General features: G+C 33.5%; 2 protein-coding genes across 6 annotated transcripts in view; one reads left to right on the top strand and one right to left on the bottom strand.

The window, feature by feature from the left end:
* Positions 1 to 23,319, top strand: part of Rbcn-3A (rabconnectin-3 alpha) — a 93,663-nt gene that overhangs the window by 34,492 nt on the left and 35,852 nt on the right. The window lies entirely within an intron of this gene.
* LOC141450917 (alpha-tocopherol transfer protein-like) lies at positions 2,896 to 23,048 on the bottom strand. Of its 2 annotated transcripts, XM_074121829.1 has the most exons (8): positions 22,906 to 23,023; positions 20,677 to 20,861; positions 12,746 to 12,915; positions 11,726 to 11,882; positions 11,265 to 11,514; positions 8,500 to 8,610; positions 6,443 to 6,545; positions 2,896 to 6,347 (listed from the first exon to the last, which is right to left on the bottom strand). In XM_074121829.1, exons 3-8 carry the CDS (start codon positions 12,885 to 12,887, stop codon positions 6,205 to 6,207), a joined length of 906 nt encoding a protein of 301 aa, XP_073977930.1. In that variant the 5' UTR covers positions 12,888 to 12,915; positions 20,677 to 20,861; positions 22,906 to 23,023; the 3' UTR covers positions 2,896 to 6,204. The 2 variants fall into 2 exon arrangements, with proteins under 2 accessions (XP_073977930.1, XP_073977929.1); XM_074121828.1 differs by lacking the exon at positions 20,677 to 20,861 and having other exon boundaries at positions 22,906 to 23,048.

The raw sequence follows: 23,319 nt of genomic DNA, 5'->3' as shown, positions 1-23,319 counted from the left end.
ACTCGTTTGTATCTACCATTCACTTCTATCATTGTTACTTATATCGTAGCGCTAACGCGCTGATTGTAGCACAATAAACTAAAAAAAAAAAAAATGTATCGGACAACTCGGAAAAACTGGATGAAAAAATAATAAAAAAAACTATGATTGTTTTTCCGAAAAATATTTTGGGAAAACTTGAGCCTTAGAGGTTAATATGGGCTCGCCACTGTTTTATTACAGAAACTCGCAAATTTTAAGTTTATTACTTAATTTTTGTTTGCTCCTTATTTATAAAGGACACGTCTTTCTTGAAGCATCTTGAAGGTGAAAAACTGCCTTAACTTATTTATAGAGAATTAATTCGTATAGATTTAATTGAAAAAGGACAAGAAATAGTATCTCAAATTACAATTCTGAAGGCTTTGAAATTACCTTGTAATTCCCCAAATACGTCACTGGCACAATTTTATTCAATTATTTCAGTTTTGTTAAACGATTCTTTTGTCTCCTTCTCTAGTTCAATAAATACTTAAAAATATAATTTAAATTTTTCCTTTCTCCATTTGTAAGTAAATGGAAAATATTGCCTGCGATCAAATTTATAAATAGTTTTTTTTTTTATCGCAAAATATCAATTTTGAGTTTCCCAAATTTTCCCTTAGTTCATCACTGATGGAATTTTCCATTTATTTGAATTTCATTAAATCCATGTTCATGTGAGGCCCTATTTTTAAATTAAAATCTTATTTTTATACTCTTTTTTTTAAAATAAGTATTGCGTAAACATTTATTTACATTATATACCCATAAAAGAAATATATATTATTATGCGAGTAACTGTGTCCTTTAAATAAATAAATTTAAATATTAAAGTTAACTTTTCTTCTCTAAAGTTCCTTTAAAAAATATCTACACTGTAGTTATTTCTATCATTGTTTCACTATTTTAAATACTATTTGATATTTTTACTGCAAACGGCCATTTAAAGCGTATTATATCTGCTGATATTAAGTTCAACATCCCAGAACCAGTTTTCTGGTTGTCTGAGGGAGTGAATAACACCTAAACATTTCAAGAATTCATGAGTTCCTTCTTTACGAAGTGATTTCAGCCCACAGATCTCTATAGTTTGTATTCTTAGCTAGAGTATTTCATTTATATTTCACTATATATATATATATTTTTTTTTTAACCACAATCTCATAAACCTGATTTAAAAGCTAACCTTGACCTAAAATAGATTCTCTCAATAAAAACAACTTATTTACTTATTTGATTATTGCCCTGTTTTTATTTATTTATTTTTCACGTACGAGGGTCGTTTGAAAAGTCCGTGCAAAGTCAGAGAGATAGCACCACTGGCGCGTATCGAGGTTATGTTTAGTTAGTAGCATCTCTTGGAAGAACACACACCAAGTTTCAGCCAGATCGGTCTATTTCTTTGTGTTTGGCATTCGTTTGAATCGAGGAAGTCGAGTGATTTTCAAAAAATGGACGAAAAAGAATTTCGTGTGTTGATTAAACACTACTTTATGAAAGGCAAAACGCCTCAGGAGACTAAAGAGAAGCTTGATAAACATTATGGTGGCTCTGCACCTTCGATTAGAACAGTTTATAAGTGGTTTCAAAATTTTCTGAGTGGCCATATGGGCACAAGTGACGCTGAACGTTCTGGACGCCCTGTTGAGGTTACTACTCCAGAAATCATTGATAAAATCCATGATATGGTGATGGATGACAGAAGAGTGAAGGTGCGTGAGATTGCTAGTGCTGTGGGCATCTCGAATGAACGGGTACATAATATTTTGCATCAACATTTGGACATGACAAAGCTATCCGCAAGATGGGTGCCGCGATTGCTCACGCTTGACCAAAAACGAAATCGTGTGAAGTGTTGCAAGGACGGTTTGCAGCTGTTCCAGAAGTATCCGCAGGACTTTAAGCGTCGTTTCGTCACTGTGGATGAAACATGGATACATCACTACACTCTTGAGACCAAAAAACAATCTAAACAACCAAGGGGTTACCAAGGGGGAATCTGCGCCAAAAAAGGCGAAGACCGTTCCTTCGGCCGGAAAGATTATGGCGACTGTCTTTTGGAATTCGCAAGGAATAATCCTCATCGACTATCTGGAAAAGGGTAAAACTATTTCAGGTGCATACTATTCATCGTTATTGGACCGTTTGAAAACCGAGCTGCAAGAAAAACGCCCACGATTGTCCCACAAAAAAGTCCTTTTCCATCACGACAACGCACCAGCTCACACCTCAGCAGTTGTGGTCGCAAAATTAATGGAAATAGGGTTCCAACTCGTTTCACATCCCCCCCTATTCTCCAGACTTGGCTCCCTCGGACTACTATTTGTTCCCCAATATGAAGAAATGGCCGGCGGGAAAAAGATTTTATTCAAACGAGGAGGTGATTGCAGAAACGAATGGCTATTTTTCAGACTTGGACAAATCCTATTATTCGGAAGGGATCAACAAACTAGAGCAGCGTTGGACGAAGTGTATAAGCCTAAAAGGAGACTATGTTGAAAAATAAAAAAGGTTTACCCCAAAAAATTGAAGTAGTTTTTATTTTTGCACGGACTTTTCAAACGACCCTCGTAAATTGAAGAATTAGTAAGTTAAAAAGTGCTTCAGCTTATAATGGAGCAATGCTTTTTGGGACAGGAAAACTCTTATCAAAATTTTGGTTTTTACTTGTTTTTACTGGCAGCTTTTCAACAATAATTATATCAGTTTTTGAACTCCTGATGATTCAAATAGCTTGAAAGTAAAATGATGGGTTGTAAGGTTATATTTCTTGGTTATCCTAGAAAGATGGTATTTTTTTGGTTTCTATACAAAATTTGAATTAGATAATCTCTTTGGCCTTAGGAATGGAGGGAGCGAAAAAATCAAGTAGAGGGTCATGTAATTAAGTATAATTAGAAGTGCATAGTTAACAATATTCATTACTTTCCTTGAGGGTATATAATTGAGACATTTTACATCAATCTGGGCCAATGCCATGTTGAACATTCTTTGAAAGAAAAAAAAAAGTTTGGATTGCTTAGAACTATATACTGACTTTAATAATAGTGAAATAACGGTAAAGGAGGATGAAATTGTCTTGAAAGAGACAGTTGTTATTTAATCCATCTATTTTTGCGAAAGTTAGGATTGCCTATGCAAGAGTAGTTGATTTTTTTAGGCTGTAAAAGTCACTTGGAGGCCAAGATCCGGCTAGAAGTTGGTAGATCATTTCCACCTAAGGAAGCTTGTCAGCTATGTAGGCTATAGGTCAAGTTTTTAGGTACCTTCAATGTAATGAAGTAGGCGCTACTTCTTTGCTTTCCTACGTTATCCTCTTTTTTGATCCAAGAATTCAGATTGGAGCTGGCATTGTCTTCGATTCTCTGTTAGCCTATAGTAAGCAATGATTGGCCATATTTTAACTTAGAGGCGTGTATGGATTTCCTTTTTGAAATAAGAGTGGATTTAGTTTGGTGGATCTTGCTGTGGCCACAATTGTGGGATTATTGCAAATCCAGACATGGACTTCAATTCCATGAATTGTTTCAAGTGTTACGCCTGACCGACAAGTGCTTGATTGAAGAAATGTAAGGTTTGTTGTTAAAGAACTATAAGAAGTGGAAGAAAGAGATTTTGTGCTGACAGTTTTGTGCATTATTTTGAAAGAAACATCATCTTTAATTCTCTTAGCAATTTTATCGTTGTATGTGAGTAAAACATTGTTCTGATATAAATAATATATTATTACGTAAGCTTTATCAGATCTAAAACGATTTAACAAACAAGAATCAACGTAATGGGTTTTTAAACGTTTAATCTTTAATTTATGTTTATATAAAAAAATCCGGAATAAAAGCGACTCTCGAAGCCGTTCATATGCCGCGTAATCAATTTGTACTTAAGTATTTGTTATTTAGTAATTAAAGTGAATGCTCTCTTAATGCATCAGACTGGTTCTCATCCTGCGACAAGAAAAACTTCATCTTTGACATGTTATGTCTTATAATTGAAGCATTTGGTGTCAGTCCTTTGACTGGGTGGGACCAGTTCACTTATAATATTAAAAATAAGTGACAAAAATCTGGTGATAAGATCATCTTGAAATTTTTTAAGCTAGGGAGATAGTTTAACTTGTACCAAGCTTGCAGCTTACTAGCTATCCCATTTCACTAGCCTCTTTGCTGATTCAAGGCAAATGGCCAACCTCTTTGTCGGTCCGCCACCATTATTTGAGACTTCCGGCACTTGGAGATCAGAAAAGATAAATAATCAAAAATATGTGTGAAAACTTTGGGCATTGCAAAAAAAAAAGAGAGAGATTTCTCCTACCGTTAAAGCGGTCGGTTCAAGAAGCTGTTTTGGATTCAGCGCCTGGGGACCATAGTTCAAAACTAAATCTTTTCTTGTTAAACTGTGTCATTTGTATCAGTTTCCCCAATATTTTGAAACGTTTTATTTATATAAAATAAACCAAGCATTTCTGATGATTGTCTGGTCTAATTAAGTGTTCATCCATAAGCTAAGTGTAATATTACAGGTTCTTGAAAAGTTAACAAGTGTAACAGATCTCTTACATTTACAGAATTACAATGAAGTGACACAATGCATTTTTAATATTAGATTTTAATAAAAATTAGAGTTATGTTCCACAGTTCTGCTCTAAAAACAGTTTAATACTCTTATTAATTAAGATTTGCTTAATTCTTATGTAGTTTTTAATTACACATCCATGTAATGAAAAAGGTTTTAAGATTGTTTCCTGAGAGTTTTGTGAATTATTAAGTGCTTTGAAAGATGAAAGGGATTCCTGAGAGTTTTGTGGATTATTATGTGCTTTAACAGATGAAAGGGATTCCTGAGAGTTTTTTGAATTATTATGTGCTTTAAAAGATGAAAGGGATTCCTGAGAGTTTTGTGGATTATTATGTGCTTTGAAAGATGAAAGGGATTCCTGAGAGTTTTGTGGATTATTATGTGCTTTAAAATATGAAAGGGATTCCTGAGAGTTTTGTAGATTATTATGTGCTTTAAAAGATGAAAGGGATTCCTGAGAGTTTTGTAGATTATTATGTGCTTTAAAAGATGAAAGGGATTTCTGAGAGTGTTGTGAATTATTATGTGCTTTGAAAGATGAAAGGGATTCCTGAGAGTTTTGTGAATTATTATGTGCTTTGAAAGATGAAAGGGATTCCTGAGAGTTTTGTGAATTATTATGTGCTTTGAAAGATGAAGACGTAGTTTAATAAGTTGTAGGAATATTTGTTTTAGGCATCCTGAGTTGGAGTGGAGGTACATTAAATGTGATATTTCAGTTTATGTCAGTTTTACAAACTCAAGAAAGTTAGTGAGAATTGAATATTTTTTCAATTTTTTTTTTACGTAAACAACTCAAATGATTTTGTTTTCACTTGAACTAATTAATTGAAAAACACTCCAAAGAGGTTTATCATCGCGCACTGTATTTTTGTATTCAGTACTCAATTTTTTATTTTCCAAAGGTAAACCATAAAATTCAACCATACCTTACTACCTTATCATGAAATTTTGAAAAAATTTCGCTTTCCATTCACTAACCGATTACAAACTATATAGTTTTCTCCATAATTTGCACTATAATTACCCTTTCTTGACCTTCAATTTTTCATGATTTATAGTGATGCTCTTCGACAGCAAATAAATTCCCTTTTATAAATTTATTTACATATTATTTTAATTTTTCATATTCATTTACTCGCATCACAAAACATCATAAAAGTTATTTTTAAGATGTTTTAAGTATGATTATTAAGCTTTAAACAAGCTAGCTGAATATTTATTCGTCAGTCTAAAAATGAATTGTTTACTGAAACTATTTATTATTACTATTATTATTTCAACTCTTTTACAAAATATCTTTTCCTAATTGGATGCAAATTGTTTACAATATTTAGTGTTTAATTTATATCGAATATGGTGTCAGATTCACGGCCATCTGCGCACCACTTACAAAATACATTTATATACGATTTTTAAATTATTATTTTATTTAATTATGTACCGGTTGTACCTTTTTTAGGTGATAGTTCACATTTTGTAAATTATGTAACATGTATGACTCTTGGAACTTAAAGTAAATATACGAGTACATTAAAGCCGTTATTTATTAAATTAACGAAATATCTCAGTAATTCATTCTACTAATATTAAGATATTACATTTTTGTTAATCTAAATCTAATTTCCTAAAAGAACCTTGAATACCATAATCTTTATTTATATTTGAAGTTCGTTTTTTCTCATCATTTCTTTGTTTTTCCTCTTCAGGGAACCAATCTTCATACTGCTTTAGTGTAGCTAAAGTTTTCTCTATAAAACGAAATAATGATATTTATTTGAATGTCTAGTTTACAGCGTGAAAAATAAAATAAAATAATATATTCAATTGAAAAAAGTATACATACTGTTCAATTCTTGTACACTGGGCGCTTCACCTCCATAATCAGACGGTATCGCTTTTATGTCCACAGTTTTTCGTAATGATTCATAATTTGGATGATTTTTCAACTGCAAAATTGAAAAAAAAAAAATTCTAAAAAATTCTATGAAGTAAATTTTGGGGCCTCAATTTACTGCTCAAAAAAAAAAAAAAAAAAAAAAAAAATGGGTTGCAGTGTTAGGGAGATTAAGTGTATGGCGACTAACATGGAGATTTTGTGCCCTACTCCTCGGGCCTTTACCTATCGCTCTATACCCACGTCTTGTGACGGTGAGGATCCCCATCAGGAAGCATCACCCTATAAGGGTGGATGCAGCGCAAGATCTTGCTTGTCCACGTTGTCAGCTTCATCATTTTCTGACTCCCAAAGGAAGATGTTCTTACTTTCCTTGCCAACGTTCGCTTTACATTTTTCCATTGAGTCCCTCAAAGATTCCCCCTACCATTTTTGAGCTTATAGGTAACATGTGAACTTATCCTTTATTACCAATCTTTCTGTAGGATTGTATTACTATCTCCCAATTCCAGTAGGTATAATTATTCCACTCTAACACCTGGTAACAATTGCTCCTGGTTAGCCCCAAGAAGAGCGATGACTTCAACCCTCTGCTAATGTCCAATGTATCTATTCTTCCTTTAAGGACTCTGATATTTCAAAAATACCTCCCGAAATTGAGAAGCTGGGAAGGTTTCTAGGGAGAGTATCCATTCTTTTAACATAGAACGAGAGGAGTATTAACATGCTCACCAGGATGAGGGAGCAGGCAGTCAGGGATAGCCTCTTTCTCTGCGTTGCCAAACACAAACAACAAACAGAGGATATATCTAAGCTCCAACACCTCAATTAACAACCCCAATTTCCTAGCCAAGACTCCAGAAACAAAAAGCAGCCGACAATTAAGAATAACCACTCTCTGGTATAAAAGCACGTCTTCCTAACGACTTTTCTGCGTCCACCTGGTACTTAAGAGGAAATTCTCAAGTCTGAGAAACTTCTCAACGTCCTCCTATTCCTGATCTTAGTCCAGATTAGGCTACTTATTCCGAGAGATGCCTGGTGCAGTAGCTGTTTCAATCTTTAGTATCATATAAAGCTTTGCAGTTCGCATAGCAATGTCTGGTCGACTAAAATTCCTGCTGTTATCTCGGCCTACTCGTTCTTCCGCTTTTTCGACGTGCACTTTAGTTTAGTTGTTTTTTTTAAATCGTAAAGTCTATTCAAATATGGCAGCAACATTCATGAATTTAAGAAAATCCAATTTAATCATACAAGGAACTACGGGAGTATTCTTGCAGAAGATTACACTGCCAACTAAATGGCACATTTCGCTGATGCAATTAACGAAAAGTAATAGTATTCCAAAATGCATGAATCATTAATAAATAATTTTTAAAGTTGAAATCTTGCTCCAAAAAACGGTCATTTAGAGTGTTGACGTATCTATTTAGTTTTGTGTGTTTCATTTTTTTAGAAAGTTTGTGGCAATCGTAATTGCTCATAGGATTGTTGAAAGAGATAGAAAAAGTGGGCCCTACACTAAATTTATTTTGAATGATTCAAGGCGCGTCAACATCTAAGGTTATTGGCGCCCGAAGCTTTTTTCAGTGCACTGTCGGCCTCCGGACAGTGTTCTCTCGTTACAGACAACACTGTTTATCACCGGACAGTGAGCTGTAAGAAGCTCCTATGAAAATCTAAGGGTCAGCAGCTGGATTCGAACCCGGAAATTTAAGGGCAATTTAAGTGAAACTGAACCCAATTTAATAATTTCAAGTAAACAATCTTCTAAATAAATTCAGGTTTACAAAAATTAGAATTTTTTTTTTTATCAATTTACAGAAAAGAACTAATAAATCTTTCAAATGTTCGACAAAACAGACATTAAAAGATTCTATTGTTCCCTACAACAACAAAAGAATTACGTCATTAAAAAGTCTATAGTTATTAGACCCACTTTTGTGTTTCGTTTTAATCAACATACAACTGTTCAAGTTATAAATATAATTGAAATTTGTACTTACCATTTTCATTACGTCAGCGTTCAAAAATGGTTTTATTACTGCTAGCAATTTTTCAAAAACTGTACCACCATTTATAAAATGTATTCCTCGTATATGGCAAGTTGAAGCCTCCTGTAATATTAATTTGACCATTTACAAACTATACTTTACTTTTTAAAACGTTTTAGTGAATTACTGTTAAGCATTTGTAGGCTCGTTTTCATAATTGGTTTGAAAACTAGAAATCATTTTCTTCGGATTATTGAACGAGCATTCAATTTCTCTTATTTCCTCATTAAAAGGTGTTGTAATCAGTTTTTGGTCAGATCAGAGAATGTCCTGATTTTAGTTGAAAAAAGCCCTTATAAGAATTTCACAAAACTGGGCAACTTTGGTAAATTAGTAAATCAAATAAATTGACTATTTGTCCCTCTAAAGTAAAAGCACTCAATTGTACAGCTTAAGACAAATGAAGATTTGCAAGAAGAGCGATGAGTTGAACCCACTGCTAATGCATCTACCCGTTCAATGCCCAAAGACTCAATTCCAAGACGCGACTATTTCTGTAGCGGCCGCGGATTTATCTTCGGCATCTTCAGAGACTATAGTCTGTGGACAATGTTCTCTCAGCCAGCTTGAGCACCTAGAGATGTTGATGAGAAATGTTGAAAATGTAGTAGAGTCCGTCGAATATTGCTGTGCTAGATAATACCATTGATTTTAAGAGTTTACTTGTTTCATAGTATATAATACTATCCTCTGAACCTATGGAATACCATCTGGACTTAAGGACTAGAGCTGTGGGATTCAGCCAAACCTACAAACATACGGACTGTACAAGACATTTCAATCAAAACTACTCCGACAGATAGTTGACGCTTCTTTCTACGGTGACTAACCTCACTCTTCACAACGACCTCAACATTCCCTTCGTACAACAACTCGCCAAGACTAAATATCAAAAATTCCATACTGCTCTCTCTACTTGCTCAAATCCTCTTGTACAGTCTCTTGCCTCCTCTGACATCCCTGACAATCCTTCTCACCGACTGAATCACCAGTGGCCCCGCGACTTCCTTGCAGTCAGAAGACCTAAAGATCATTATACCCTGTAGAGAGTGCTACCACTGGGTAGATTCTCTCCTCATTCAGTCTTAAATTTTTTTAACAATGAAGCCATTGTCGTCCCAAATTAATATTTTGCCCAGTGATTCATAACACTACTAGCTATTCATGGAATTAATTTTAAAATTTTAAAATATGTACTTTTTAAAAAATTTAAAATTTAAATTTTAAATTTAAATTTAACAAACTTTATTTATCCTAACCCATATGGTGTCGCATATCACAGGAAAGGGCATTATATATGCTATAAAATGACACCAATCCCAAGTCTGTGGCTCAATTAGGAAAGCTTCCACAGTAATTCAAAAACACGGGGTTCCCTGTTTTTCAGCCCATTTTTGGCAACTTTACAGCCCTGTAACTCATAAACCAGTTGACATATCACAGTAAAATTTCATATTTTTCCAAGTCTATACCAATAGTAGACATGTGCCAAATTTCAAGAAAATCCAAGATGGTGAGGTTCAGACCCCGTGTTGATTTGACATGGAATGACCCTAATGTCCATAGGCCTACTGTATTTTTTCCTTAAAAAGGTGTTTGGCCTTCCACAAAATACCCCAGGTTATTTTCTGTTGTTGGAGTCTGGTCTACAAAAGCATGTACTTATATACGCTTCGGTTACACCTCAGGTACATCAAAAATGTTTTGTGTGATATGGGTGAGGATAGACTGCCGAAATTTGTGGCGAATAAAATATTAAATAAAAGAATTAGTTGGGCTGGGACATGGTTTGAATCAATAAGAAAGTATGATTTGCTAAGTAGATTCGACATGAACAAAAGTCAGTGGGCGAAAATTTCGAAAGATTTATTGAAAAAGATGGCAGAAAATGAAATGAGCCGGTTACTGTCTAGAGCCACAAACAGCACCTACCACCCCCTCTATAATTATCTAAATTTCCGTTTGTAAAATAGTTATTTGAATACACAAAGTTTCCAAAATTGCTGATGGATAATCAAAATTAGGTAGGACATGTTAAATTACAAACCTTGGGTTCCTGAATCGTCCGTTTATTGTCCATTGTGCTATATGTGTACCACTGAGGACCTACACCATTTTTTAACAGAATGCGCTGGGTTGGCGGAGTATAGGCAGCAATAATTTGGGGATGTGATCATCACAAGTGAACAATGTTTAGAATCAATCAATGGTAAAAACTGGTCTGCGCTCGCAACATTTATAAAGCACGCATTTAAATTTAGACAAGGGAAGATCAGTGAGATTACCCTCTAGAAAGAATTGTATTGCCCGCTATTAATTCTATAATGCATCACTTTCCAACAATAGTTGTCTGAAGGAATTGCAACGAAATTATTTGTTCACAAGTATATTTATGCATGTAATGGAGGAGTTTGTTTATCAAGTTTCTTTGATTGTTATTTTTTTGGGTTGTAAAAGCCTGTGTGGGCATAATATAATTACCAAACTATTAATAAAGTTGGGTGATTTTGTATGTTTATGGAAATAATCGTTTAATTTGAATTATAAAATAAAAGTATGGAACTCGCCTGACGATCATTTGATCAAGGCGCCAAATATATGAAGAAAAATAACAAAAACATTATTTTCAAATAAAACATTTATAATAATAATATTGTTATTATTAATTATAAAACAATGATATACACATATACATTTAAGAAATCAGCATAAATTACCTGTAAATATTTAAGCGTATTCGCCAAGGATGCTATTGGTGTCTGCAATATGTGATTAAATGTGAAATGTTTTAAGTCGTGTATATAATTGTATCCTTGGGCCGATCCTAGTTCCATATGTGTGACGTCGAGCACCATATTACTTAATTTGACATATTCTTCAAATAAATATTTAGACATATCCATCTCTTTCAGTTTATATAAAACCACTACAGTGCCTTCATGTAATTCGGGCATTACTGATAGTTCCCTGAAACATATTTTTCGTGTGTTTTGTGATTTTTAGGGGCTCATTAGGGGGCAGAAGTATCAGTTCAGAGTCAGAGCCGGCTGGTTACTTTATTTTATAACTACTGGTGAAATTAAGTTATACTTAACTTTTTAAGCTGTAAGTTTTTTTTTTTTTTTTTTTTTTAAAAAAAAGGAGATATATTAATGAATGATCAAAAAAAATAACTTACATATATTCCATTGAAATTTGCAATGCTTTTCTTTTTAAATCTCTTTGGGCAAAGAGTTCCGGTAACTTAGTTCTCATCGTATAATTCAAATCAATGGTTTCTTTTGTCTGTTCTAAACTATATTCACATGCTGTTAAGAACATAATTACCTGGTTGTCTATAAATAAAATGTCTAGTTATAAAACAAGCAAAATCAAAAAAAAGTATTCATTTTTCGACATAAATATAGGGACATCCATATCCTTAAGCAGTTTAATAGTTCCCTGACACCTTTTTCCCAATTAAGTCCCGGCAAACTCCTAGTTTCCTTTCTTATATTCCCCCATTTCGACTATGGTTGCTTAGTGTATGGCGGTCTTTCTGGTGATCTCGAAGCTAAGCTCAAGCGCCTCCATGAACTGCTTCATAAGATTTATTTTCAGCATTTCCAGAGACTCTCGCATTTCGCACTGCTACGATGAGTTGAAGTGGCTTTTCTCCTGTCTATCGCCGCTTTCCTTTTTCAAGTCATCCAGTCTCAAAGGCCTTCCTATATTTTCCCAACTCCTTAAGTTTAAATCCTCGATACATTCCCGTAACACTAGATCTCGCTCATCCGATCTCTATATTCCCTCTCTCCTTTGACAAGTCCTTCCTAATACGTGCTACCTCTCTCTTGAACTCCTTACCATCATCTGTCCGCCATGCTCCTACCCTATCTATATTTAAATCCCGTCTATTCAGTTATCTCCTTTCTATTCAGCTTCCTCCGAAATTCTAATTGTTTTAATTTATTTCCCTAATTTCTGCTGTTATTTTTATTGTTTTTTCACTTTTTGTAAATATTTATTTATTTATTCATTTTCTTTTTAACACAGGCCAAACTGTTAAGGCCTCTATTTGTACCTGTATTTATTCTTAGGGGACAATTGTCCCAGAATAATAAATCTCTTTTCTATTTCTATTTCTAAATAAATATTTGCAAAGCTATAAAAGTAATAATCGAATTATAAATAATAATATTGGAAAGTTAGAACTTACCATTTAATTTAGGTAGATGAGGTTGTTTTTTTAACCACTCTTGTATCAATGCAACATCAGATGACTTTAATTTTTTGTTCCTTTTATATTCCTCCTCTTTGGAGACTTTCCACCATTTTTCATTCATTGTACATTCTGACATTTTTATTATTATTATTTTGAATTCAAATCTGAAATAAATAATAAAAGTTTGGTGTGATCGAAACTTTCAAGATACAAGATACAAATTTTTCTCTTATTTTCAATTTAAGCAATTCATGAATTATCGATCGATTATAATTTTTATTTGCTGTACAAGCAAGAATTTGTATTTACATAAAAATGTTAATCTTATCTGATGCAAACATGTCTGTCCCTTCGGGTACTGAATGGTTCTTCTATAGAACTCGCCTACCACATTTCTATTCTAATATACGAGGTGTGTTCAAAAAGTAACGGGAATTTTTAAATTTCGCGGGTTTGGAGAGTCTGATTGTAAAAATTTTTTTTTTATTATGTTGGTACACATGCCCCTGAAGTACGATAAAATTTTCAGTAATATTCATTGTTTACTTCTTAAGTGGCAGCCGTTAAGGTTAGACGTGTTTTTCGAGCTTGGCGATTTTTGTTTGTTAAAAAAAATGGATCAAAGAATTTGTATGAAATTTTGCGTAAAAAATGAAATAAAGTGTGTGAAATGTTAATAAAGCCATATGGTGAGTCTGCTATGAGTAAAACAAGGATTTACGAGTGGTATAAGCGTTTCCAAGATGGCCGCGAAAACGTTGAAGATGACGAACGACCTGGACGTCCAAGCACATCAACAACCGATGAAAACGTGAAAAAAGTGAAAGAAATGGTTATGAACGATCGCCGAATCACAATCAGAGAAGTCGCTGATGATGTTGCCATATCAATTGGCTCATGCCATGAAATTTTTTCGGATGTTTTGGGTATGAAACGTGTGGCAGCAAAATTTGTTCCAAAATTGTTGAATTTCGAACAAAAACAGCGGAGAATGGAAGTTGCTCAAGAGTCACTCAATGAAGTCGACAACGATGCGGATCTACTGAAACGTGTTATAACAGGTGACGAAACATGGGTTTACGGATATGATGTCGAAACTAAGGCTCAATCGTCCCAGTGGAGGCATTCTGGATCGCCAAGACCGAAAAAGGCTCGACAAGTGCGGTCGAATGTGAAGGTTATGCTCACTGTGTTCTTCGATTTTAATGGCATAGTGCATCATGAATTCTTGCCACAAGGTCAAACAATCAATAAGGAGTACTACCTACAAGTTCAACGCCGTTTGCTTGAAGCAATCCGAAAAAAACGCCCGAATTTGTGGCAAAACAATTCATGGATTTTGCACCACGATAATGCACCTGCTCACACTTCATTGCTTGTTCGTGAATTTTTGGCCAAAAACAAAACTTTAACGATGCCCCAGCCTCCATATTCGCCAGACATGGCTCCATGTGACTTTTTTCTATTTCCAAACATAAAGAGAACATTAAAAGGCCGTCGTTTTACAAGCATAGATGACATTAAAAGCGAATCGCTGAAAGAGCTGAAAGCTATCACAAAGATCGAGTTTCAGAAGTGTTTCGAGGATTGGAAAAAGCGCTGGCACAAGTGTATTGTATGCGAAGGGGACTACTTTGAAGGCGACAATATTAATGTAGATGAATAAATAAATATTTTTTTCAAAAAACGAAAATTCCCGTTACTTTTTGAACACACCTCGTAAAAGTACAGTGGAGTCTCGGTTATCCGTCACCCTTTTATCCGTCTATTTCAATTAACCGTCACTGTCCTCATTTTTTTCCTTTGTCTTTTAGGTACATACTCGTGTCCATCATTCGACAGTTTGTGGGTTTTTTTCTTAAAAAGATCAACCACAAACAAAACCGCCCACAAAAACGATTTTAATACACAATAGAATGAATTGAATAATGAAAGATACCTTTAAGGCTTAAGCGTATAAACGTATAAAATATGTACGTATACCAGTTAATACAAAGTTTTATACACGTTAAACAAAAAGAATCTGGAAATTTTCCTGTTTTTTTTCCATTACCCGTCTATTCGACTATCCGTCACGTGTCCGGTCCCGGTCGTGACGGATAACCGAGACTCCACTGTAGTCAATTTGTATAATTCACAAAAAAAAAGCACTTTAACCAGTTAAGGCGTGGAATTTAGTTTTTAAAAAAACAAACCACAGTGTGCGGAATTAAAATCAGACAATGACGTGTGTATACACGTCGAACGCAGGGCAAAACAACCATAAGTTTACAACGTCGTAATATAGTCACTGCAAGCACTTTTTCTGCAATCTCTCTGGGGCTTGAGATTACCAGAGCATTCTGTACTCATTCAAAAATCTTGCACCGCTTCACGTTATGCATTGCTGTATTTACCTAGGGATGCAAGAGCTTTTACAAGGAAGAAAACAGCTTTGAATTCTGTGCAAAATGAAATCATGCTCGTACTGAGGTCTGAATCTCTATCTAAAAGGTAAAACCGGCATTGCACAAGGGTTGAGAGCTTCTATTTGTGTGCGTAATTCCCCAATCTCTAATGCGGAGACCAAACATGTACCAACCACTTATCATTTGGCTGGCTCCCTCCATCCACCTCCGTATTAAGTACTTGGCAGTTCTATTGGTAAGATAAAGGAAACATCCTACCAAATAATATTCTTATTGTATTTTATTAAAATTTCGAGTTTTTATAGTTAATGGCAATTTTATATTTTCCATAACAACTATACACGTCGAACGCACCGTAATATAGAGATTTGGTTTGACAAGTATACACGTCAAACACACTTGACAGGTTAAAAAAAAGCCCTCAGAACTTCTTCCCGCAGAACCCTCATGAAATAATTAAAAACTATAATAATTCACACCCCTTCGATATGTCATTTTCTTTTACCTTGAAATTTTAGCAATTACTTTAATCTTCTTCATTAATATTAATTTGTAAGAGGCGAGGCCAGGTTTGGGTGTAGTGCCTGTGGGTGCGCACAAGTAACCAGAGGACCTTCTGTTCGAGTCCTGTGTGGTTCTTTTTTCATGGAAAAATTTGAGTAGTAAAGTAGGAGTTGTAGGAGCTTTTGGTCCACGATACCTAAGTTGGTAATTGGTTGTAAGACTTCTAAACAATATATTTTATTGCTTTTTACTATAGATAAAGCCCAAACGTTGAACTAAAATTTCTTAATGGTTAATTTCTTAAATGTCTTATATTCGGTAATTAATTATTGAGACTGGAACTTTAGCTAAGTATATCTTCTTTATTAATACATTTATTTTGGTTTCGTTATTTTTTTCCCCATAATCCTTGGATTTTATTATAATACATGAGGCACAGACTATTGGTGATACGAATAGTTATTTATTTAATACAGAAAATATTTAATAACAAAACTTCTTATATCAAGGAAGCACAATAAAGTTTTTTCACTCACTAGTGAGGAAAGTGACACTAATGGGAATTTTCCCCCACTAGTGAGGTAAAGTTGGGCATTACACAGCTGATTTTAATTGAGTAATGAGAACATTCCTACATGGTTGCAGAAAAAGTACATTTAATGTTTACAAATATTAACGTAGATTACACATGTACATTTATGCAATGTTTGCATTAATTACACCCATTATCTGTTATTAATTTAATTAATATTTGATTTGAAAATTATTTTAATCTCTTGATATAATAACGTAATTGTTTTCTAATGTTTTTCTACAATCTGAAAATCTTGTTAACTGTAATTGTACGGAAACTTTAAGCAACAACTACAGGAAATGAACTAATTCTTAGTTTCTGAGGAGTACGACAACAATGAATTTACAGCGGGAAGATCTTTCATTGACTAGATTGCTGGGCTATCTTAAAAGATATAGAAAAATGGCCTTCGTTGGATTTGTGGGGGGGGGGACATTCCACGCAAGGTCAGGCCCTGCGGCAGATAACTATTATTGCTTCTCTAATCGGTATTGTGAAAACAATTATCAAGGCAAGATAGGAATTCTAATCTTTCAAGTAACTTCTATCATCTTGAAAGATGTGGAATCTATATTAGAAGATTGGCATCCATTTACTGGAGATCCATAATTGCTCAAGACTCAAGAAGAGTGTAGCTCATACTATAAAATGAAAACTACAAACAATGGGCCCTTCACAAATAAATATTTAGAAGAGAGAAGATCTGCAGGAAAATAAACTGCTAGAGATCGTGATTCAGAATAATAAATTATCACAGCTTCTTTCTAGTTGGTGCTGATGGGGCCAAGCGACTTAAAAATATAAAAGGAACAATAAAAGAAGTTGAAATTCGGCCTTGTATACGAGGGGCACTACTTATATTTTGAGCCTTGGCAACACTGAGTGTTGTCAGGTGATACCTGACGTTTCCACTTGAAAGTTTGACATTTTTGACCATAACCTTCTTCAGAACGTTATTTGAGCGCGATTTGTGTTGTTTACAGTAACTTGAAAATTGTGTCTCAGCGAAAAAATGGAATTAACTCGTGAAAATTTTCGTGCAATGATTTATTACGACTTTCGACGTGGATTATCAAGACAGGAGTGCATCGATCAACTTAATTCCACTTTTGGCGATAAAGCCCCATCCTTTGCCACTGTGAAATGCTGGTATAACGCATTCAATCGTGGTCGTCGTTCGCTCACCGACGAAAGTCGTGAAGGTCGTCCAAAATCAGTTGTTGTGTCAGAAAACATTGATGCAATGCAAAAACTAATAATGCAAGATCGTCATGTGACATACTGTGAGATTGAGGCAACCTTAGGCATTAGTTCCACCAGCATATATAAAATATTGCATGATCATTTAGCCGTGAAAAAGGTTTGTTCTCGTTGGATCCCACATAATCTGACAAAATTTCAAAAAGATGCTCGTATCAATTGGTGCAAACAAATGCTTAAGAAATACAATGGCGGTGCTTTAAAAGACGTGTATAAGATTGTAACAGGTGACAGAATCATGGATATATGCGTATGAGCCGGAAACTAAACAGCAGTCGACTGTATGGGTGTTTCAAGATGAACCAAATCCAACAAAAGTTATTCACGCTCGAAGCACTTCGAAACAAATGGTCGCCTGTTTTTTCGGAAAAACTGGTCATGTGGCAACATTGCCTTTAGAGGAACGTAGAACGGTCAATTTTGAATGGCAACACAACCATGTGATTGCCGGAAGTCTTCGATGAAATATGGAAAACAAACAAGCGCCGTCGGATCATTCAGTCATCATCACACATCTCCTCTAACAACCAACTATTTGAGCACTCAAAAAAATCGAATTAATGGGTCATCCGCCGTACAGTCCTGATTTGGCACCACTTTTTGTTTCCGAACGTCAAGAATAAATTACGTGGACAACGATTTTCGTCTTTTTCTTTTGGAGGTATTTCAAGCGGAATGGAAAAAATGCTTTGACAAGTGGTTCGAACGCATGCAGAAGTGAAAGCAAAAGTAGGTCTGGCAACAGAAATGGGCTTCAGAGATGGGTATCCAGACTTTCCATAGAAGAAGGAATACAGGAAGTACATATTAGGGAAGCGAAGGACGTTAAAAGGGGGAAAAAAATTCCCTGTAGCACTTGATTTCCTCAAAAAAAAAAAGATTTCGAAGAAATAGAAAATCAAGCTCGTATTGTTTAACCATCTAAGAACCATAGTGTGTAGTATACGTATTGCAAAGAATATCCCTGATATAATTGAGAAGTGCACTAATCATATAATCTCATTGGATGTTGAGAGAGCCATTCATTCCGGTTATAGTCACATTTACAGAGAAATAAGTTTGTTAGGAATCCCAGAGGAAAATATTCACATTATAAATGTGCTACAGACAAACTGAGGATGGTTAGTCAATTGAGAATTTCTAGTGATAAATTTCTAAGAATAAAAAATAGGATACCATTCTTCCTGATCTGTCCAATATGTTCACCATTTAGAAAGTACGTATCACCTATCTAAATATATATTCAATATAGAGAATTATAACAATTTGACTGGCCTTCTCACAATCTGCTCAATCCAACAGTTAAACAGTGTTTACCATTATATTATAGAAATGCTAAAGTTAACTTCCTTTCTAGTAAATGAATAATAATAATTAAGAATTTAATTGAACCTTAAATTATTTCAAAAGATAAACAAATTAATTTAACCTTCTTCAATGTATTCAAGTCTGATTAAGAAAGTTATATTTTAAGTTTGTTCAGAATTAATTAATTTATTTTTATTTTATTTATTTTGCAGGCATTGCATTCAGTTATTATATTTTATTATTATTTTATCTATTTATTTTGCAGGCATTGCATTCAGTTATTATATTTTATTATTATTTTATCTATTTATTTTGCAGGCATTGCATTCAGTTATTATATTTTATTATTATTTTATCTATTTATTTTTCTGTATGTATATTTTTTTCTACAAACAATATTAATTGTAGAGAGACGGTGAACTCCATTCTTACTTTATAAATATTATTATTAAAACTTTTTTTTGTCATTATATATTATTTATTTATGTATAATTTATTTGTATAACTGAAGGAATAATTTTATTTGTTTTTCTGAACTCTATAATCATTAGGATTATTAAGTAAAGTAATCGCCTATTTTTTCAGGCGGGGCTTAACGTCCAACTACCAATTAGGTGTCGTTGACGGAGGCAACTAGCAAACATACTTTACTGTAAATTTCTTTTATTAACCATTAAATAAAATCCAAGGCCTAAAACCGGGGAATCGAACCCAGTACCACAATACATATTAGCTTTACTGGTCTCGCCTCTAACCGCTCGGCTACCGTGGCGCCTACATTAGGATTATTAATGAAATTTAATTTATAAAGCAGAACACCCTGTAATATGTAAGTTTACATAAAATATAGTTATTTATTTATCTTTATCTTTTAATCATCTAAGTAGAAGCTTTATGTATGATGATATATATTCACGGAAAGGTCAGCATGAAGGAAAATGATGTAATAGAATTACAATTGAAACCCAATGACTATTGTAACTACAAAAATTAATATAACACATTAATCTTATCGCAGGCGCTATGATTTATTCATTTGTTCGCTAATTATAGATCACTTCTTTATTCCGTACGTATTGTGTAATCTACATTTCTTGTTTGAACCATTTCTTGGAGGAAAATTCGATCAAGGACAGATTTAAATTAAAAGTTTAATGAAAAGTTTAGATAACTGTACTTACTGAATTAATTTTAAACAGATAGAGATTTTAAAAAAATTGTTCCTCTAAAGGTATTCTCAAAACTTTTGTGCCTTATAAAATGCCAAAAATTTTCCTAAAATGCTACCGAAGTTTCGTAAAATACAACCGAAGAACTAGATATACACGACAAATGAATTGCTCTCATCACTGAAACCCCACTTCTTTGACCGAACTAATTTTTCTATCGCTGGCTGTGTAATCTACCAAATCAACCATCCTTACGGGACAACTCACGGAGGAACTGCTTTACTCAGTCCTTACAGCGACGTAAAAGAAATTTTGAAGTACACTTCACATCCTCTCAAGACGAACTGTAAGGCTAATTGGCGAAGTCAAATGAAGAAAAAGCCGAGCATTTGGCGCATCAAGTATCTGTAGCAGATATGTTTCGTTATCTTGGAATATATCTTGACAAGCACAAGCGACTCACGTGAAATCCACAAAGTAGACTCAAACTACTTGAACTCAACCAGAGATATCGATTGCTCAAGAGGCTTTACTTGACAAACCATCAGAACTGAATCTTTACAAACAAGGAACGGTGTACTCAGCCTTACTAGCTCCTATCTGGACTTACGGACTTGGAACTGTACGGAATAGCTAAGCGTTCGAACCCAAAAAGGATCCAAACCCTCAAGTCAAAAATCCTTGGAACCATCACTGACTCACCTTTCTACGTGAGCAACCAGACCATCCACACAGACCTGCGAATCCCATCTTGTTTTTGACCTTGCCCAGTTCCGATATATCGAATTCCACTCTAATCTTTATCTACACCATAATCCCTTAGTCAGCAACTTGTCCTGCACTAACGCCTCCCGTCAAATCCTCCTCGCCGATGGCCTCGCGATCACCTGGTCGAGAGATAAACAAGGCATCCTTCGTATTCGATTCATTCGGTATTTTACTTTAACCGACCATTATGATGGTCATCATTGGGTGGCCTTCATTCAAGCACTTCAAGTAATTTTATTTTATTTATTTATTTATTATTTTATTTTAAATTATTATATTACTTTGTTTTTACTTTACATATTTTTTTTTTATTTAATATTTATGCTGCACTTAATATGCAGGTTTAACAAAATATTAATATGTGCGAGAATTGTTCAAAGTTTCATAATCATTCCTTCAATGAAGGTTGAACACTTAGCAAAATTTTAATATTTGGCTTTCTTATATTCTTTTCACCGCGCTGAAAAGATAATATTTTAATTAGGATCGTAGCGATTTGAGGACACTTTAATTTGTAAAGAAATACGCTTTTGTGAGGGTGTTTGTTTGTAGGATTCTTCATAATTAATAAATGATTTAATGGCAAATGGCATCGTAATGAACTTAGTAAAGTCGCTTTAATGATTCATTTACCCGCACAACTGTACACTTAATCCCCTTCAGTTCCTGAATATGAAAAATAGATATTATATACAAAAAAATAAACAATGAAATCTTTTATTTCGTAATTATTTTCTCTTAAATGCGGGTTCTACAAAAATTTAGAAGTATTAGTGAAGTTTTTGTGCAGGCACTAAATATTAAAATCATCATAAAAACACATCCACAGCTTAATATCATTATAATAATATTATGGAATTACTAGTTTGAAAAGAATCAGTTAAGATCGGAAATGGTAGTTGTAAGCATAAATTTAGCAAATGTTTGAAAGCTAAAAACAACTTTTTGATTGCAAATATGGTTTTTGATTATATGTGTTAAAATTAGCAATAAAAATGTAGATTTTTAATTGCAAGGTTGAGAATGTTTTGATAAGAACGTGTATTCCTTTTAATAGGAACTAACTACCACATTATCAACACTATTAGCTTATCAATAGCTTTTAACAAAATATGAATACAAAGGATTGTTTATTTGATTTAAACTTAATTTGTTTAGACAGTTGATTCTGTTTTGATGTTAAGAAAATTTAAATTGTTTTAAATAATAAAACATATAATTCTAATGATATGCGAATGTCTAATAATAATATAATAATAAGAATGCTTTCCTTAGGGAAAACAACGGGTAAACAACACTTTATGGGTACATTAGTACCTCAATAATTGGCTAAATAGTTTCATGTACAAAACATGCAGCAATAAAAATAAATAAAAATGTAGTAATATCCACTAACTGTAATAAAATTTGTCAGAAAAGGCAGAATTAGAGTATGAGTAAGCCACAAGTTTTATAGTTACAAATAAAAGAGATGTAACAAGATGGTGATAATTTTTTGGAACTTATTAATCAGAAATAAAGGTACTCTATATGCGGGTGTATAAATAGCGTATCCCAAAATAAAAACCCTCAAGCATCAAAAATTACTTTGTATTAGGACTTAACGGTCAAAACTCCCATAAAACTGTTAAGATTACTTTACTGTATAGATTTCAAACATATGAATTGCCCGCATTTTTGGTTTATGATTCTATTTGGAATATTTTGCTGAGAAAATTGATTTTAGAGACGGTAGGAGGAAGTGGTATGTTTGTTTTGATTTCACATTCAATGCTGTACAGGTGATAACAATGATGAGAAATTAATAATTTACAAAATTCCCGATCTTGAAGAGAATTTCGTTGAACGAAAGTAAGAATTTCTGATGTTTTTTTGCCATCAATTTCTCGTTAATGACAGTAGAGTTAACATTGTTTTAGATGATTTCTTTGATTAGATACTCCTGAGACAGAACAATTTTTGTTTGTAATTTAATTACGAAATACTTGAATCTACAAAGCATTCTATTAGTAAATATAATGAAGGCATGATTTTTATGAATTGTTTATTTACTTTTTTTTTTTTAATGTTAAGTAAAGATGAAAATTTTTCATTTTAAATCTTATTTATCGCAAAAAAGAAACATATTTGATTATTAGTAAATAAAACAAAATAGTTACTTACCAATAAAACTATAGAATGTTTAAGAAACAATAAATGCCAAAATTTACTCGATAATAACCAATTTATAGTTTTTGAAAAATAATGTTATACTGTAGAATACCTAAATAATACTGGCAAGTGGTTGTGGGATAACCATAGTTCAGTTCTCGTATGACATTAATGACCTTGGTAGATATTTTTTAAAAAAAGAATTACAGGGCACAATTCTCTTCATCCTAGCACGCAATGTCTTTTTTAATTATTTGGAAATAATATATTTTAGTTTGGTTGTAGTTGTGATAACAGGTATTGTAAGGAAATTGACCTGTTATTATTTAGTTTCAGGCTAATTTTGTTCTACTGTAAAGCTGCATTTTTCTAGTAAAATACTATTCTAGTTATGGAGAACATATTTTTTAGTTTTTTGTGTTCTTT

Source organism: Rhodnius prolixus, unplaced genomic scaffold (genome assembly GCF_049639745.1).
Source record: "Rhodnius prolixus isolate KJV_2025 unplaced genomic scaffold, Rpr scaffold_8, whole genome shotgun sequence".
Taxonomy (NCBI): domain Eukaryota; kingdom Metazoa; phylum Arthropoda; class Insecta; order Hemiptera; family Reduviidae; genus Rhodnius; species Rhodnius prolixus.
Note: the sequence above shows the minus strand (reverse complement) of the source record. Positions and strands in the feature narration are given on the sequence as shown.

What these genes read in the sequence shown, in the direction of transcription:
- LOC141450917 (XM_074121828.1), bottom strand. Translation starts at nt 12,887, where the DNA reads ATGTCAGAATGTACAATGAATGAAAAATGGTGGAAAGTCTCCAAAGAG. An exon ending in TCATCTACCTAAATTAAATG is followed by an intron (nt 11,883 to 12,745) that starts GTAAGTTCTAAC and finishes TTTTATTTATAG; the next exon opens with ACAACCAGGTAATTATGTTC. An exon ending in ATACGCTTAAATATTTACAG is followed by an intron (nt 8,611 to 11,264) that starts GTAATTTATGCT and finishes TTAATATTACAG; the next exon opens with GAGGCTTCAACTTGCCATAT.